Source organism: Schistocerca serialis, chromosome 1 (assembly GCF_023864345.2).
Source record: "Schistocerca serialis cubense isolate TAMUIC-IGC-003099 chromosome 1, iqSchSeri2.2, whole genome shotgun sequence".
NCBI lineage: Eukaryota > Metazoa > Arthropoda > Insecta > Orthoptera > Acrididae > Schistocerca > Schistocerca serialis.
This window is the reverse complement of record NC_064638.1, coordinates 549,679,538-549,699,679: the sequence shown is the minus strand read 5'-3', so window position 1 is coordinate 549,699,679 and position 20,142 is coordinate 549,679,538. Positions and strand designations below refer to the sequence as shown.

General features: G+C 41.7%; 1 protein-coding gene across 1 annotated transcript in view; it reads right to left on the bottom strand.

The window, feature by feature from the left end:
• The window catches only part of LOC126414387 (odorant receptor 43a-like), a 196,965-nt gene that overhangs the window by 96,306 nt on the left and 80,517 nt on the right, over window positions 1–20,142 (bottom strand). Inside the window, exon 3 of the mRNA XM_050083345.1 lies at window positions 16,930–17,075. Within this exon, the coding sequence (XP_049939302.1) occupies window positions 16,930–17,075 (146 nt within the window). The remainder of the gene's footprint in view (window positions 1–16,929; window positions 17,076–20,142) is intronic.

The window sequence follows — 20,142 nt, the reverse complement described above, 5'->3', positions numbered from 1 at the left end:
AAGTCTAGGGTAAAGGCTGACAGCAAAGTTCAGTTTCCAGGTTCGCGCTTTGCTGCTCGATCACTAGAACATTCAAGATTTTGATGTGGACCTAAACCATCCAGTCAGCGGCACTGTAGTTCAAAAGAAGGTAAAGTGTTGAAATAAAAATGAAACATATTGGTATATTTCCGTAGTCTTACATGGAAAATCCGAGCATAAAGTAGTATACAGTGTGTTTCCGTAAGAACGTAGTCTTTATTTCCTGCAAGGAAACGAGAAGGACTAGCTTCATTACCGGGACGTCATGATGCATGTTTTGTTTACTTGGCCATTCCATACGGTGCCTCTGTTGTATCGTATTTGCATTGTCCCATGACAGAACGTGCCATGAATCAACGACAGACCCATCCATTACTCAGTGCTGTTCAGTGACGGAGAGTACAATACGATGGAGCAGTACTGGTACAGTGATTCTGGTCGCTAGATGGGAACGGGAGGTTCTATTACGTGACCTGCGAGGTCACCTGACCTGAATTCCCTTGATTATTTCCTACGGTGATATCTAAAGTCATTTGTGTATGAGACCCCAGTGGATACGGAGGTGGAATTAATTGCCAGAATTGTAGCTGCCTGTGATGTCATTCGAAACACACCAGGGTCTGTCAGAATCTTATTCGCTGACGTAATGCTTGTACTGAGGTTGATGGCCGTCAGTTTCAGCACCTTTTGTAAGATACGGCACACATGGTACGTTCATAGTGTCAGTGATGGTATTTCCAATTAACTAATGTAAATTAAAAAAGTACACACTAATGTGACTTTATTCCTGTTATCTCCTTAAGCTGGCTCCCTACCTCAAATTGTTCAGTGGAGCATGCTCTATGTTCTGTTACATTTTTGCGCGCTCCTATGGAAACACCCTATAGAAAATTCTCTCAGTCCTCACCTGAGTAAGTATTCAGATTACTGGGCGTCTTTTATAGCCATGTAAGTGCAGTGGTTCCATACACTTTCTGACAGAAAATTCATTATTTCCTCAAATGTCTTGGCACGTTTCTCATGCGAATTTTTTCAAAAATGGTTCAAATGGCTCTGAGCACTATGGGACTTAACATCTGTGGTCGTTAGTCCCCTAGAACTTAGAACTACTTAAACCTAACTTACCTATGGCCATCACACACATCCATGCCCGAGGCAGGATTCGAACCTGCGACCGTAGCAGTCGCGCGGTTTCGGACTGCGCGCCTAGAACCGGTAGACCACCGCGGCCGGCTGCGAATTTTTTCAAGTAATTATAGTACGCTCTTCTCTTATAACAAAAATTTTGCATATTCATTAACCTGTGCTTTTTAGTAAGTTAAAAATATGTACTTAGTGGGTAGCAGCGGTCATAGAGTCGATCCGTGTCCACAAGTTACTCACAGGAAAGAGCATTCTCGTCGAATTCACTGTCACATTTGGCAGTAATGGCGGTATCGTCTACCTTCCTGAAAGTAAAATTTGTCATCCTGGTGAAGTAAGCATAGAATGAGTCATCAGCATGTTAAGATGCGATTCCTTAGTTAATTACGTGATCCATAGATAATTATAAACGATTTTTTTTATGGAAATAATGTGGAACAAGTCAGTTTACGGGATGGGAATACAAGATTAATTTTTAACACTGAACATATACATTTTTCGGTCCAGTCAAGCAGTTACCAGTTCTTAAATAAAAATTCGTCTTTTGAATAGAGGAACTGCCCAAAAGAAATGGTTTTAGATTAGTTTCAAAACTTACTTTGCTACCTGTCCCGCTGTAAGTTGTGAAAATGATTTAGAATTTTTTCGTGAGTTGTACTGTAGTATTTTCTGAGCCACCAACTAGTTTAATAATGGGTAATGAAGGGCATTTTCACTTGCAGCGTAGGCATGGACAACAAGTTAGTAAGGGGTTTACAACCCTGCTGGACCAAATGTAATCTCGATGTATTGCTCACTTGCTAAAACGACAATTTACAGGCGCTGCCTGAGACATAAAATATCTTTACCCCTGTTAAAAGAGAGCTGCAATAGAGTCGCAGGTCAGAGCAGTCTCTGCAGCAGTTGTAGTCGGTCGCTGCTACAGTGTTGTTGTAGTCTGTCGCTGGTACAGCGCAGTTTTATAGTTAGTAGTTGTTAAAGTCACAGTGCAGAACAAACTGTAAAATTTTATTACATGGAACTGAATAATAATTGTGATCAGCCGTAGAGCTAAATGATACCATGGAATGAGATGGTGATGAACAAATGAATAATTGATAATATAATGAAAAATCAACAGTGTAATTAAGTCAACAATTTATTGTAAGGTAAATTTTATTATTTTTACTGGCAAGCTCATAGTTAAGTCACTTGTCTGAGATGTTAATACGAATTTATTTCAATCTTTTCTTTTGTGATTCGTCAGCATCAGTTGACCCAGATTTGCAATATACGGTATTCAATTCTCCCGTGTAATGGATTGTAGATCTTTATCAATACCGTAAAATATTTTCAGAATATAATTGGTTTTACCACTCAACTCTAAAAGTATAATTTCTCCTTCAGTCATTGCGAGTCCCGATCCAGTTATTTATCTAAATTAAAATATTTCGGAATATTTGTCAGGACATTGTTGTGTGTTCTTTAGTAATCAGACGACCAGCTGTGCAGCTGTGTCACTAAGTAAAGTCAGTTTTTCTAGTAATTCAGATCTCAGAAAATGTTATCCAGTATTAGTAGATAGGCCAGCATTGCACTAAGCTGTGCCATTTACGAGCAGATATATAGACAGCGTTATCCGGCGACACCATCACGAGGTAAGAATTTTCAGTTTATTTCTCACTGACAGATTCAGATTGATTTCACAGAGCCATGGCGTAGCACTGCTTACGGCAAAAAATCATCAGTTTTTCATGAGTTAAGATTTATCACTTTTAATACGTCAGAATTTAATTATCCAGATTTAAGTATTTTATGTTTTTATTTATACGGGAAGGTTACAAATTGTGATGGAATATTTTTTATGATGAATTCATTGGCAAATATACAGAGTGGTCCATTGATAGTGACCGGGCCAAATATCTCACGAAATAAGCATCAAACGAAAAAACTACGAAGAACGAAACTCGTCTAGCATGAAGGGGGAAACCAAATTGCGCTATGGTTGGCCCGCTAGATGGCGCTGCCATAGGTCAAACGGATATCAACTGTGTTTTTTTCAATAGGAGCCCCCACTTTGTATTCTATATTCGTGTAGTACGTAAAGAAATATGAATGTCTTAGTTGGACCACTTTTCTCGCTTTCCGTATCCGTAAGGCGCATTTCTACTGCATGAGATTCGTTAGCCGCAGATTATCAGTCAACACATTAGTGAATTTAGTACACAATGCTCCTAGCCGATTCTTCTGATACAGCGGTAAATAATAGTTTTGCATGTCACTATTAACACCTCCTTCTGGCTGTATGGAAGCTAAGGGAAACACCATACATTTGAAAAACGGGAGGATGCGATGTTTACAAAATTTAAATATGAAAAATTCATCCTCCCAACTCTGGATTAGCCCAGTATAACAGATAACATCCGAACTTAAAATTAATATAGCAGAAAACCCTTGAGCTGCTAGTAATTTCATAACCCAGGTACAGTTTGGAATATGCAGTTTTACCTTGACGTAATCTCACACAAGCAACGCTGTGAAATTGGCCGTGACATATGAGACACGATGCGAGTTGAGCTGATCCGTCCCACACACAAATTGGTGCGGTCGGAACTAACCCTCCCCCAAGACGGTAACAGAACTACCAGTTTCTAAAAGGGCACAAAGTGGCTTCGAATTTATTTCATAGCAAATGACCGGAATCTGAATCAATGGTTGAGTTTGCAGTCCCTTTACTCTCACTTACAGCTGCGACCCGTCCACTCTCCCGAGCTGCGACCCTTTAGTTCTGCGGCCTTGTGTCTGCATTGTTCCGTCTCCCTGGCCGACAGTCGCATTTAAGGTGCCCGTGGCCCCCACAAGTAAAGCACATGAATGACTTAAGTCCAGTGGCCGCTGCCATTCGGGCGGTCTATACTTCACTCCACCTCCACTTCACCCCCCCCTCCCCCCCTCCCCCCCCCCCCCCCCCCGCCCGTCCTCGCGCGGCAGGCAACAATCCAGCCAGTGAACGATATACCTGATCCCTTCAACATTTTGAGACAATGCTTCGAGGAAGCCCTTGAGAGAATGGGCATATATGATTCGCGACGACATGTTGAGTGAATTAATTGCCTCTAAAACGTTCTGTGCCACATCCTCTTCTGTTTAATGAAATACACAAAACCCTTACTGCCCTTTTTACTTTATCTTTTGATGCAGTTACTCTTTGAGATTCGATATCTGCACGTTAAACGTAGCGACCTAGCACAATAGCAATGCCGCCAGAGGAACCACCAACGACCGAAGAGGTCGGTTTGGACGCCAACCGTTAGGGGTGACGAGGAAAGCAATGATAACGCAGAGTCGTGGCTGGATGTCAGACGTGGTTAGACGATACATGGCCGCATGCCGTGAGAAGTTCAATAAAATTGTTAAATGTTGCCGTGTTCTTCGACGGGATTGAGAACTCATAAATATTTGAAGTGAGTCGTTATTAAAGATCGATACAAGCAATGTTTACCTCGGAAAAATAATAACAACCCGAAATTAAAGTGAGCGTCAGTACGTGGGCATAGGAACTTTAGGATCATGTACCGTACCTCGTACTATACACCATAAATCTTTCAGTTCTATGAAATCAGTGTCACCTTTTGAAACTCAGTGTGAAAAGTTTCATTGGTAAATGTGATTTCGATGGGGCAAGTACCGGTAGACACGCGGTCCAGTTTAGTCTTCAGGTTCATGTTCCTTTGGAATAAGATGCCACTCTAAGCCGTGCAGCATAAACATTGGTCCGATGGGCGTGGTTACATCAACAAAGACGGCTTTAGAGAGAAACTTCGCTGTGATAGGTACGAAAAGGTTCGCCATCACCTCATTCACGACCATATTGCATATCAATCAAAAGTCGCATTGCCTTAGCGGGGATTATTTGTAGGCAAACCTGACTGCGTAACCATCTGTTTCTCTCAATGCGACAGTCGAGGTCACTCGCGAAACTAAACTACGCTTTGTCTGTAATAAAAATTTCTGAAAGATTTCAATGTACCGGAGCCCAAAAACGAATGTCAGCTCATTAGCCGACATCAAGTAATACAAAAACTACAAAATATCTGGACAGAAAATATGTTACCTTATTTCATCATTTCCAAAAGACTGTAAGGCAGCTTTGAAAACTACCCCAGTGGCTAGCATCTACCTGAAGATCCACCAGTTCCTGTTCCTGACAATCTTCACCACATTGCTCCAGATTTACTGAGTTACTGACTTTTTCCAGTGTAACGATGCTATCAACAACATTTCATTAAGTGTTCTCTGAATTTGTGCGCACTTGCCTGGAGATACTTTACCACATCACTGTCTTCCCTTCATTACACAGTGAGTTAAAATCACGTAAAAAATTTCCGAAATGTGCCACCCTGGTCTACGATTGGGAATACACATCCCCTTCGAGAAATGTAATAAACACATCCATCTCGTCCAAAGGTAATTGAACCGCTGCACTATCAGTACTTATGCTGTCTCAAACAAGTTAGCAACACTGACTCTTCCAGTACCTGGCAGAGCTATTGTACCACCTCGGACGCCGTTCCTACGAAGGACTGTCGATGAATGGTCACTTCATGCCTCAGTTCATCGTTCCAAAGCCACTACGGGGGACTGTGGGAGCACAAACGTATTTGAAATATCACGCATTTCTTTACTAATAACTAAAAGTAAACTGTCAGAACAAGCCTCGGGAGGCCCAACTGTACCGATCGACCGCCGTGTCATCCTAAGCCGAAAAGCGTCACTGTATTTGGATATGGAGGGGCATCTTGTCAACTTACCGCTCTGCAGCCGTTGTCAGTTTTCGTGATCGGAGCCTCTTTTCCTCAGTCAAGTAACTCCTCAATTGAGCTCAAAAGAGTTGAATGCACCCCACTTGCCAACAGCGCTCAGCAGACCTGGACGGAGACCCATCCAAGTGCTAGCCAAACCCGACAGCGCTTAGCCACTGTGATCTGACTGGAACGGTGTTACCACTGGGGTAACGCCGTTGGCGAATACCTTTGATAAGTACCAAGATCAAGTAATAACCACAATCACAAAAGCATAAAGTGATGATAACTAATAATAAAAAACTAAATAGGTACACTCAAATTTAATGTGCATATGTATAGAGCAAATTCTTTAGTGATTGAACAAATAGTCAGTAACTATAATTCATTTAACAGTACAATCAAGTCACACCTAAACGACTCCAAAGAATAGCTGAGCTCTAGCAAGAGGCTCCTACGCTCCCCCAAACTCTATCGTAGCAAAAAACTCAACTGCAGCGCCACCTGCTGATCAGGGTGGAACTTGACCTATGCCGCAAAATCATGGCAAAGCCTCTATGTTCTGAACTACACAAAAACTGTTTGTTTCACTGTTTTTGACTTTGAGTCCTGCTTTTACAAGAAACTCCCACTTTCAGAGTTCTGTACTTCAGTCGGTAAAAATGGAACCCTTATAAGTTCACTTTGTTGTCCGTCTGTCTGTCCGATTGTTCAAAACCCATTTTCTCGGGGACGGGTAAATGTATCAAGCTGAAATTTATATCACATACTTGCGCCTAAGGTCGTATGGCGGTGTAATAAATGTAAGTTTCTAAGCTAATGAAATCAAAAGATACAGCCCTTCATGTAACATACGTTGATCAGCCAGAACATTATGACCACCTTCCTGATAGTCGGTATATCCATCTTCGCCACGCTTAACGGCAGTGACGCGTCGTGGCATGGAACCAATGAGGCCTTAGTAGGTCGCTAGGAAGGAGCTGGCACCACATCTGCACACACAGGTCACCTAATTCCTTTAAATTCCGGGACGCCACATCGGATCACATCTCAGAGATGTTCCGTGGCGATCAGATCTGGCGTGTTGGGCGCCCGCACATCAATTGAAGCCCCGCGGGGTAGCCGTGCGGTCTAGGGGGCCTTGTCACGCTTCGCGCGGATCTCCCCGTCGGAGGTTCGAGTCCTCCCTACGGCATGGGTGTGTATGTTGTCCTTAGCGTAAGTTAGTTTAACTTAGATTAAGTAGTGTGGAAGCCTAGGGACCGATGACCTCAATAGCTTGGTCCCATAGGAACATACAACAAATTTCCAAAAATTTTCCATCAATTGAAATTGGCCACTGTGTTCCTTGAACCAGTCAGTAACACTCCTGGTCTTGTGACATGGCACATTACCCCGTTGAAAAATGTCATTGCCGTCGGGAAATATGATCGTCATGAAGGTATGTACGTGATCGACAATCAGTGCACGATACTCCTTGGCCGTCATGGTGCTTTGTGTGTTCAGACACACTTGTACCCTGCCTAGCATTAAAGTCTGATGTTAGTTCCACCACCATTCACCGCCTGCCATGTTTTACTAGACTGTCCAGCCTACGACGTCTGACATCAGTAATGACGAGTGTATGCCCATCCACACGACGTCTGGACTTCGCTTCACCTTGGTTTCGACAAGTGTTGAAGAGACTATCACAGCGCTATTCGAACACCTAAGAAGTCGCGGAGCTTCTGAACTGCTCGTGCCGAGCCTCCGTGCCATCACAGTCTGCTTTAGTTCAAAATGAGATAGACCGCGCGCCTCCCCCACTCTACACACGAACTGCAAACTCACTGATAATACGTGCACCATGCGAATGTCTGACCAGCAGTCATTCCTCGTCTGGTGAAGTTGATATCGCCTGGACGGGATCATATCGATAACTGGTCGCTGACCATAATGTTCTGGCTGATGAGTGTGCGTAGATACTCGGAAACTCACTCATCAGAACCTATACGGTATTTCCCATTGACCTCGAATGATGACATTTGGTAAGAACTAAGGCTTCACATCACAACTAAAGGAGAAAGTCCGATAATTGTTAATTAGTAATTGTATTCCACAAAATAAATACTTGTTAACATATGTTATCTATTTATTTGCCAGTCTGTTAACCCTTTTCCTCTCAGGAACGGGTAGACGTGGAAAGTTTAAATTTATTTCACATGCTAGGGTTTAAGGTCTCTTAGCGGTGTAATTAATGTAAGCTTCTAAACGAATGCAATCAAAAGATACGAAAATTTATGTCACATATTTTGATAGCTGAAAACTGCCTCATCAAAACTTGGCGTAGAATAATGAAATTTGGCAAGAAACAAGGGTTCATAGCACAAGTAAATGATAAAATCCAAAATTTGTTAATTTTCAATATTGTACCACGGAAAGAATTTTGTCATCATTTGCAACCCGAATGTCTGTCTGTCTTTTGAGATCCCTTTCTTCTCACGAACAGACAGACATAGCAAGTTGAAATTTATAGCTAGGTCTGTAGTCCCCTGAGGTGTAGTAAATGGAAGTTTTTAAGTCTATCAACCAACAGATACGTGTATGTTACATATTTTGATACAAAGTAACTCATAAATGAGTAAATTGAAGGATATGTTGCTATCGGCTGCAGCGGTGCTGAACCGTGAATTTACTTTCAAAACCTTTTCTTAAGAATTTACTTTATTTACTAGCGATTCATCAAGAGCATTAACATATTTAATCACACTATGTGAGCTTGGAAGTAGTTGCCAGGGAGTAACTGATGAAATCAAAATGAAATTGCTTTTAACAAATGAGAATTTTATTCCCAAAAGCTTTTTTTTCAGAAACAGATTAAAAATTATAAGCAGAAAGCACCCTCTAAATATCAAGCTACAATTTATTCAGAGGCAGAAAGAAACAAATTTTTGAGTGAATGGGTATTCGGGCTGAGAACCTTGCCACTCCCTTTTGACACGGCCATAGTCCCGACTGCTCACAACAACCTCTGAAAGACTAGACAGGTGCAAACCTGCAACACATCAGATTACCTTAGAGTAAAAGTTTTAACAGTTCTCACAAGCACACAAACTATGCACCCCGCAGGAGGGATGGAAATGGTACAAAACACTAAAATTAAAAGATTAACTTGCCACTGAAGGTGCAACTTGATTTTAACTTCTAACAAAAGTCTTACGGTGGAATGGTGGCAACCTTTATATACTAAAATGACCATTTAAATAAAAGCCCATGAAATGCAATCTTACATAAAAATATACAAGGTTGGCCAAACATGCTCTAAAGTACACATATACCGCCTCTCAAGATGATAGGCAAGATAAAAGTATATATATATATATCAGGAATTAGGCCGTTACACTTCAATCAATAAATTCGTTAACAGACCAAATCCGACAAACATGACAGAGGCAGCTATTAACGTACGGCAGGTTGATAGGTAGATTACCGAACAACCAGAACCGCAGGTTGCTCTAACCCGCCCCTATTCCACAAGGGAAAAACGGACCACCCAATTCATAAATAACCACCTTCCCGCGGGTGGGCAAACGGAGAAGAATGGTGGAGCGACCCCAAAACAAAGTGGCTGGTGACCTCACCAAGAAAACAAGTAGAATTTAACAAGTAAATGAAACAACATATCACCAATCACTTAACTTCTAATAAACTGCGATTTCTGGCGAAGACCTGGCGCAGCACCCCCAAAACGCTCTCCCAAACCGTCCGCTGCCAGCCTCTTCAACGGACGCAGGAAGGCGCGCCGATCACCCGTCTCACGGCGTCGCAGCTCGCACCGGCCAGACCGATGTCGTGGGTTGACTCCTGTTGCTCTCGTGTCGGCCGCGAAGCCACTACCCCTCGCTATACGGCGCGGCCCACTGGACTCACGTGGCGACCTCACATGCGCCGACGCTCAAGGCGGACAAGTCATCTTGTGTCTCAGTGCGCGACCGACCAACCGATCGATCCAATCGCCAATGACCGTTGCCTGAGCAGCCCGAGCAGACTGGCGGCTTAGCGCGCAGACTCAGATGCTGGAACTAAGCCGCCGACCGGGCGATCACTCGTTGAGTCCTCTCACTGTGCCACAAATTCGGACGAGAGACAGACTAGCAAGCTGAGGACGAGAGACTGACCCCAGACTGACTCCAGACTCACCCAAACTTACTCACTGACCCCAGACTGGCTCACTGACCCCAGACTGACTGACTGGCGAGCTCATAGCGCCCCTTAAATGCACGTGAACAGGCAACCTTTCCCCTTTCGCACCAGAGGGAGACACCAAAGCTGCGATTGACACAGTGGCCTCACCGCCAGAAACAGAGGGCGACTGCTTCACACTAGGCGCTGCGGGGCGCTCTTCAAAACAGCAAACTTTTTACCACGGCTCATGTGCATTACGCGGAATCAGCGTCGACGAACGAAAATGTGTACCGAACCGCGATTCAGATCCGGGATTTCTTGGATACTTTATGTTGTGGACTGACAAGACAGCCAGTCCACAGTGACGGGTAACCGAAAGGTACGCGCTTAAACTCACGCAGGCTGGCGTGAGGTCTGAAACAGGATACGTAATGAATGCTATAAAGAAAAGTACGTAGCTGCTGGAATACTTAACTTTAATCCACAATTGGTGAACATTGGTCTTGTTACTGTACATGCTTCATTAGATACATAGCAAAGGATAAATGGCGCCTTGCTAGGTCGTAGCAATTGACTTAGCTGAAGGCTATGCTAACTATCGTCTCGGCAAATGAGAGCGTAATTCTCAGTGAACCTTTCCTAGCAAAGTCGGCTGTACAACTGGGGTGAGTGCTAGTAAGTCTCTCTCGACAAACCGTGTGGCGGCGCTCGGTCTGCAATTACTGACAGTGGCGACACGCGGGTCCGTCGTATACTAGCGGACCACGGCCGATTTAAAACCTACCACCTAGCAAGTGTGGTGTCTGGCGGTGACACCACACTTTATTATTCGTATGGCTAGGGCCCCCGTCGGGCAGGCCATTGGCCTGGTCCGGTCTTTCAATTTGACGCCACTTCGGCGACCTACTGTTGATGAGGATGACAGGATGATGATGAGGACAGCACGGCACTCAGTCCCTGGACGAAGAAAATATATCGACCCAGCCTGGAATCGAACCCGGGGCCAGAGGAGTGACAATGCGTCACGCTGACCAGTCAGCTACTGGGGGCGGACAAATACGAGGCAGGTGCGTTAACTACTGCGCCACCCAGGACACAGCAATGGCGCAACGACGCGGACAGTCTTGCTATGCCTGACGCCCGCATCATATTCCCATTGTCCGTCACCTGTGCACCGTCCCCGTCTATTATAACCCAGTTCGCCACTCTGAGATTCCCATAGGAGGTCGGACGTATTTGTGCATCCGCACTGAAGGAGGTGAAATCTTTGCCTGTCTAGGTTTATCAGTTATATGAATGCGTGGTGTATGATCTTCTGGACATGTTCACCACAGGGGTAAGAAGAGACTGGACAGGGAGACAACTCTAATACTCGCCTACGACAATCGCCAGCAAGACAGACATCCTGCTATAATCGCCTGGCTGTTTCACGTTCCTCCTGCTAGAATGTTCCATAAAACGTTTTCCATCAAGTCTGATAAAAGGTTCTCCCAGAGGGCTTCTGTGATTTGATACAGGGATGCTGTGTTGCTATATTTGGCTTTCAGGAGAGGTATTAATATAATTCTGATTGCTGTCCCAAAGTTTGAAGTTCGGTACCTCAGAGTTTTTACAACGCCACTATTTTGGATACTTTATTTATTACTGCAATAAATAACTCAGTGATCAGGCACTATCAGGTATATGCTGTTAACTGACTGGTGGGTCGTCCGCTAACTTCAGCATCATCTAACATTTATAGGAACGCGGATACGGTTAAAATAATACTTTCCAGACCATCAGCTTGGTCTATTATTGTTCCTTCAAGCAGTTAATCAATTTTTCTCACGATGCTGAGCAAATCCCTTTTAAATCCTTCCACGTGTTTTGCGATACTAAGAAATATACGCGTGTAATCAAAGCGGTAGCAAAACATATTAACTGATCTGCTATGGAGGCACACTCATCTGACACTGACACATGAATTTTCAAGAGGTGACAGGATGATCGTCTATGTAGCGACTTAAGTTGGGGAAGTGCAGCGAATTGATCACGAAACATATCTCTAACCTTCCAACAATAATGTTTTTCCCTGTAGCCTTTAATCACACGGATCAGTTAGTTGTTGATTATATTAACTTTATGATTGTACAAGAATATCAGACTAATATAGAAAATGTGAATTACGAAATGAACAAATCAAGTGAAGTCTGGAACATATGTGAAACTTAAAACTGGTTATCAGACCAGCAATTCGATTCCAAACATCATCTCAAGGTATGCATTATTTGCGTAGTGGAACCAAACAACACATTTCTGTATTTTAATAACCGATTCTCCTTCCACTCTGGACCCCCTTTAGCTACTCGTCAGTTTTAGTGTCTGTATAACGAAATTAACTAGAGGACTCGTCACAACTAGGTAAACGAAAAGGTTTGCCAACTACTTTTGGCGGAACTTTCAAGTAGATAGATGTGTAGGAAAAAAGGAAGATCTTGCATAACATAATTAGCTGAGAAGAGGAGGGAAAGTGAATTTTTTTATTTGATGTGCCAGTCAGCCATTCTGTGACAAATGGTTCAAATGGCTCTAGGAGCTATGGGACTTAACATCTGAGGTCATCAGTCAACTAGAACTTAGAACTACGTAAACCTAACTAACCTAAGGACATCACACACATCCATGCCAGAGGCAGGATTCGAAACTGCGGCCGTAGCAGCAGCGTGGTTCCGGACTGAAGCGCCTAGAGCCGCTCGGCCACGACGGCCGGCATTTTGTGACATATTTTAATTCCATGATGCTATACGTAATGTTAGAAACGAGAGCCTTACCTGCAAACAATTTTGGTTTATCCTTTCTCTCCATTAGTGACAATAAAATTCCTACATTTAAAAGTCAGAATGTTGTTATTGTTCTGGTCCAGACCTTCTGTCTGAAGACTGGTTTTGAGCAGCTCTCCATGCTGCTCTATCCTGTGCAAGGCTCTTCATTTCTAAATAAATACTGCAATCTACATCTTTCTGAACCTGCTTACTTTGTTCATCCCTTGGTGTACCTGTAAAATTTTATTCACACCCCCACCCTGCTTCCCAGCACTTCCCCTAATCCTAATACTAAATTGGTTATCCCATAGCGTCTCAGAATGTGTCCTATCAACCAATCCATTCTTTTAGTCAAGTTGTTCAACAAATTTCTTTTTCCTCGGTTATATTCAGTGCCTACTCATTAGTTACAAGACCTACACATTTAGTCATCGGCATTTTTCTGTACCACCACATTTCAAAGGCATGTACTCTCGTCTTGCCTAAATTGCTTATCATTCACGCTTCACTGCTGTACAAGACTACACTCCAGACAAATACCTCCAGAGGAGATTTGCTGATACTTTAATATATATTTGATGTTTACAAATTTCTCTTCTTCAGAAGCTTTTTTGCCATTGATAGTCTAAATATTATATATTCTCTGTTCCGCTCATCAGTTATTCTACTGCCCAAATTGCTAACTCATCGCCTACTTGTAACATCTCTTGGCGTCAGTTGACTTAATTCGACTGAATTCCATTACCCCTGTTTTAGTTTTGTTGATGTACATCTTCTACATTCCAATCAAGATACTGTCCATTCCATATAGCTGTTCTTCCATGTCCTTTACTGTTTGTGGAAGAATGAAACAGAAGACCTCATAGCTTTTAATTCCTTCTCAAAATTTTTTCTTTGGTTTATTTTGCAAATTAAATTAATAAATCAAGGTTTATTTACGATTGTGTCTTTAATTTGTTGTTATATACAATTTAATTCACTGCAGCCATGTTCACCATAATCTATGTTTTTAACTAATTCCACTCACATATCATTAGTTATGTTTGAAATGCGTTTAATGAAAAGAAACATACGCTAGGCTAGACGTCATTCATAGCAATGATTCAATGAAGAAGCCGTAATATAATGCAACAGTTGCAGAAAAAGTAGCCACTAGCATATATCAGTTTGTTGAATAAATATGTCCTGGTATGTGCATGTCCATCAGCAGTGTAAATTTCTTCAAATTCCAGCGTTTATCACTTGCATATAGATTTTATTATTATGTCATTGTACTCTGATCTGCATTTCCTACAAAATTCTGCTTAATTTCATTTTACTGCGTACTATGGAAATGATACACCACGTTCAGCAAAGCATAGGATCCATTCAGCACCTGTGAAAATAAAAAATCTATTGAAGCACAATTATTTGTATTCCGAATACTTTGTAAGACATTGGTCTATATTTTTTGCACTCTCAAATCAGAATTTGAATGTCATGCGTAATTCCCACACCACCCACAAATATAGAAAGCTTAGTGGTTTAGTCGTAATTGAGACAATGGTCTATATTTTTTTCCATTTTTAAATCAGAATTTGAAAACCAAGTAAGCTTCCCACGTCACACACAAATGTATATGGCTTAGTAGTATAGTAGTAATTCAGAAGATAATTTAAGGGTATGTCATACTAAACCTTAATAACGAACGTTAGTCTGAGAAATAGAATACATGAATAAGGAGAAAAAAATTATCATAATTTACAAAACTCACTGTCGACAAGTAAGTTTTATTCGTTATAAAAATGCCCAATAATCTTAATTATTAACTGTATGAACCAGTTTTGTTTGTCGCAAAAGGAAGTAATTTGGCAAACAGTTAACGTGTAAACACCTCAGTGACTTCAATTTGCAAGGAAATCCGAGTTACAGTCACAACTTTGTTTAAATTTAGATGATTTATTATCAGAAAAGTTATCCATATCGTTCACGATTCATAACAGAGTAACGGAATACTCTTCTACATACAAGAAAATTTGTCGTTCTTCATATCATTGTTGGATATCGTCTATTGTTTCAATTCAGTAATGATATTTGTAAATAAGCAAACGAGTACTCGTTTTTAGCTTTACCTTCTATAGCTCTTCCACTTCATCACCTTGTTTCATCGACGTGAGTTGACATTTCTAATGGATTTGTTTTGATACATGATTACCTAAGAACGTGATAGCCGCTATCCATTCATCAATCAGTTGACTGTCACTTCAAGACAAGAATGTCTAGTGTTTCAATCTAGCTAGAAACGTGATTAGTTTTGCAGCAAAACAGTCTTTCAGCGTTGGCAACTTATCTGGTGTTATGAGTGTCAGAAAGTTAGGTTATGAAATGCAGCCAAATAAGTTACTATAGATCTCAGAACAGCTTAATTTTATAGGAATCTATGTTGGAGTTGTGGTATGAGCTACGAATGCTGTTGACATGGTTACATATTTGGAACAGTAAGCATTGTTAATAGGTGACGAAACGACTTGTCGAGTTACATAATTCCTGTATAAGGTATTCTAATCACGCTTAGTGACAATACTGTAGAGTTTTCACATGTTGAGGACCTGTGAATTTACATATTCTTCAACTGACAGGGACAGAATGCCTTCTACTTAATGCCCAGCTTCATAAGTGAAAAATTCAAAGGAAGTTTTGGCCCATCTGAGCACCAAAGCATAAAGTCGCCTGAGACACCTGGTGCATATCAGCCGCAGAGGGTACCACACTCCATGATCATAGTGGTAGAGAGGAATTACGTTACCACTACAACTGGATGTGGCAACAATACCACGAACAACAAATTTAATTCGAGTATTCGCTGCTTTAACGTTAACGTACCACGTAAGATCCGCAAATCTGTTACATGTAGCCTTTCTCTAAATTATACGGAATGTTGCAGGTCACACGGTGGACTTTAAATAGGACTTGAACTCTCATTTACTGTGCCTATTTCAGTGTTGGTTCTCTCTATAATGAGCTTTTGTATATTCCCTTGTGTAAGAAGTATTCATATTTTCATCTCACAAGAGAAGTGAGTTAGCTGGTAAAAATTTTCAGGAAATTGGTAGAAACTCTCTATATAACTTATTCTTCATGATCCGAAACAGTAGACATACTGACCTACCTTCGAAAGGGTAGCGATGAAATACCAGCTCCTGGTATTGGAGAGGCGTCAAGTATGTTTGTTGTTTGACAGTAAGACTGCTATTGGCGTCAGAAATTTGTTTCATACGTTTTTATTTGGTTGAGCTACTCTACGGTCTCCGGCTTATCGGAACTATGGATACAAGACTACAGACGCTCAGTTTCTTTTTCGTTCGCAATTGATGTTCGAGACAACTAGCTTATTGTCCACGCATCAGATAGTGAAAATAATCTTAATAACCATATATACTGTCGTTCGTAATGTGGATAATTTCTGGATTCATGTATGTTGCACTAACCAGTTCAAAAATGGCTCTGAGCACTATGGGACTTAACTTCTGAGGTCATCAGTCCCCTAGAACTTAGAACTACTTAAATCTAACTAACCCAAAAACACCACACACATCCATGCCCAAGGCAGGATTCGAACTTGTGACCGTAGTGGTCGCGCGGTTCCAGACTGTAGCGCCTAGAACAGCTCGGGCACCTCGGCCGGCCACTAACCAGTGTTGTCGAAGATACAGTCGGCTGTTCTCTTTACTTCATCATCAGAAGTAGGCTCCCCGAGGACTCTGGATTTCCCCTTCACATTGCGTTGCATTCAGTAGTTTTACATAAAAAAATAACTACAGCACCCTACTTCAAAGCATTCGTCACAGTTACGTGCAATAGAAATATTACGATCTGATATTGGGGCAACGGTTTGAAACGTATTTCTCAGTACGATAGCATTCGAAACAAAGTCGAGAGATTCGTATGGCGGTATTAACTGCGAATTATCCGTGACGTTTCTAGTGGTACTCTTAACTGTGAAGAATGATCTAAAGTGCTGTCCACTGACCTGTACTAACATCTGCTTAGACAACTTGCTCATCTTGCCCACCGTGATCTCAAGAGGCTTCCTGGCTGCCATGAGGAGGAACAGGAGGTCGTGTTTGAAGCGAGGGTCACAGTCGACCCAACCACTGCTCATGGCAGAGTTCACCAGCTTCTCGCTCTGAAACACGAACGCGTGACTGCCGTATCAACAACAGTAAGATTAGCACACTCACACATATTCGAAGTTTGATGATCTACTCAAAAATGTTTTCTTACCACTTGCGTATATGTGAACATGTGCCGTCCTAAATTCAAGGGGAACAAGCAATTAAAAAATCTAATGGAACAAAAAGAAATCACTTCACTGTTACAATAAAAACCGTATAACAAACGTAAATAAATTTGGATCGACCAAGGTGCACACGTTGTCACATCTCTAAAAACAAAGTGTGGGGCTAGGAAACAGTCCGTGCAACGTAACTCCATTCCGTGCATTGCAAAGTGCCTGAACGTCCCCTCGCGCGCTGTCGACAGAGTGCTCAAGATGTCGCTCCTCAGGGCATCCACTGAGTGAGGAGGCCTCCTGTGACCATCTACTGCAGTTTCAAGTGATCTCAGGCGTGCTCATTTGGGTTCATGTTAGTAGTTACCGCAGGACACATCATTATCACTACCTCTAGGAAGAAGGTGCGTTCGAGGTGGGCATGATGTTCTCGTGTATTATCGGCGATACGTTGACCATTGGTCTGCACAATAGGTTGAGGAAGCCACTCCCGAGACTACACAGGTTTCAAAATGCAGTCGGTAACGAAAAGAGGCGTTCAGCATGTATACAAACGATACTGTCAAAAACCATGGTTGACCCATCTCCCTGCAAAACACGTGGGACTGCACATCCGAGAATGTGAATTGGTTCCTGGCTGCTTTCACACTCTGGTACGGACATCATTAGTCGTCAGGCAAATCGTGCAACCGTCAGTGAAAAGAGCTCGACGTCAGTGACTCCAAGTCCATTCCAACAGTTTTCTCGCCCACCTTCTTCAAATACTACGATTCTACGGAGTTTGAAACGCTGTTTGTAATGGACACATAGATATAAAATTGATCCAGTTAAGACGGTTTCGTACCATCTGCGCCGAGTTGTCTTCAGAAAGACAGCACAAAGTTCTTCTGCATTGTTTTTGAGGTACCAACCATCCAAAAAATTGTGAATTGTAGTGAAAAATTGGTATCCTCAACTGCGGGCGTGCACTACAAGACATACTGGGTGATTCACGAAGATATGAAAATATTTTAATATTTTATTGTACAAGTAAAACTAAAGAAAAAAGTTCATATAAACATTGGCCCGAAAATTTTTAGTTACGGAGTTACGGCTAATAAAAGATTTTGCCCGAAATTTAGCAACTTCACTAATACGAAGCCATCACAAAGCTGTAGGAGGTTAAAATAAAGCACGATTTCCATTTATTTTGCTGTTATTGGTCTGCTGAATCTAATAAAACGTGTCCCAGACGTGTATCTGCAGTAGTTTTCCAGAACATCCAGAGAACCAAATATTATTCTATAAGTAAATTTATTTACTTTCCATTAAGAATGTAGAAAGGTTTATGCCATTGTCGGCCACCGTTAGTGAGTTGTTTCAGCCGTTTCTTAACCTTAAAATGAGTTAGTTTTCTGTATTGTTCAGTGAAATAACATAATAATAACAGTGTATTTAAGTGAAACCACATAGTAAGTGTTGCAGTTTGTAGACTATTTATGAAATAAGGATGCCTTTCAAATTTACGTCAGAGGAATACGCCGATATGGTGTGTATTTATAGCTAATGTGATGGTAACGCTAGAGTTGCAGTTAACGAATATCGCGTACGTTATCCAACTCGGAGGATTGCGAATGCACGAACCATTAACGGAGTATTTCGAATGTTACGGGAGACAGGTTCTCTGCCTAGCGTTCATAATCAGTACTGGCCCTCGATACGTGAAAACGATAATGAGGAATTATGGATGCTGTTAAACGTAGCCCGGGTACCAGTACACGACGAATCTCTCAAAGATTAGACATTTCACAATCTAAGGCATGACGTACACTGAAGTACAATAATCTGCATCCTTACCATAAACAAGAAGTGCATCATTTACATTCGGGAGATCCCGCCCTTCCCTTGGAGCTGTGCAATTGGTTCAATACTAATCGGTAGTTACACAAATGCAGTTTATTTACCGATGAGCACGGTTTACTCGAGGTCATTTAAACAATTCACATAATGAGCACGTACGGTCTGAAGCAAACCCACATGCAACAGTGCAACGCAATTTCCAGCAGTGATTTAGCACACATGTGTGGTGTGGTATAATCAACACACACTTTACTGGACAATTCATTTTCCCAGGACAACTAACTGGCGAGACGTACTTACAATTCCTTCAAAAAGAAATACCCGACTTGCTCGAAGATGTTCCACTTGCTACGCGATTGCAACTGTATTTTCAACACGACGCCGCCACTCCACCTTTCACCAACCCCGTTACTACACATTTAAATGAACATTTTCAACATAAATTGGTTGGTCGTGGTGATACATGTCTGTGGCCTCCCAGTTCGCCTGATTTAACACCAATGGAGTTTTGTGTTTGGGGATGGATGAAAGACATAGTTTATGAGGACAAAGTCAATACACGTGAGACATTACTTGCTCGCATTATGAATGTAATAGCGAAATTAAGGATAACACTGTGAAACTGAAACGAGCAACCAAATCTGTTCATACACGTGCAGCTAGATGCATTGAACTCGGTGGAGACGTTTTTGAACATTTATTGTGAATGTATTGTGAAATTGTATATACACTGTACAACTTCCTTAGAACTGAGTTTAGTTTTTTCCGGTTTAACATTAATTCACGTGTGCTACGGTATTAGTAGAAGCAGATTATCTGACACGTTCGTGCAGTTTCAGTTAACGTTATTACCACCATTTTTCCAAAATTAAATTCTCTACAACTTCTTTTGAAAATTTTGGAAATTGTATGAAATTTAAAACTCAAATTGGGCCAAGTATTTAATAAATTAAAAGTTTTACGAAAATACTTCTATGGATGTTCTGGAAAACTACTGCAGATACACGTCTGGGACATGTTTTATTAGATTCACCAGATCAACACAACAAAATGAAAGGAAATCGCGTTTTGTTTTAACCTCGTACAGTTTTGCGATGGCTTCATATTAGGGAAGTTGCTAAAG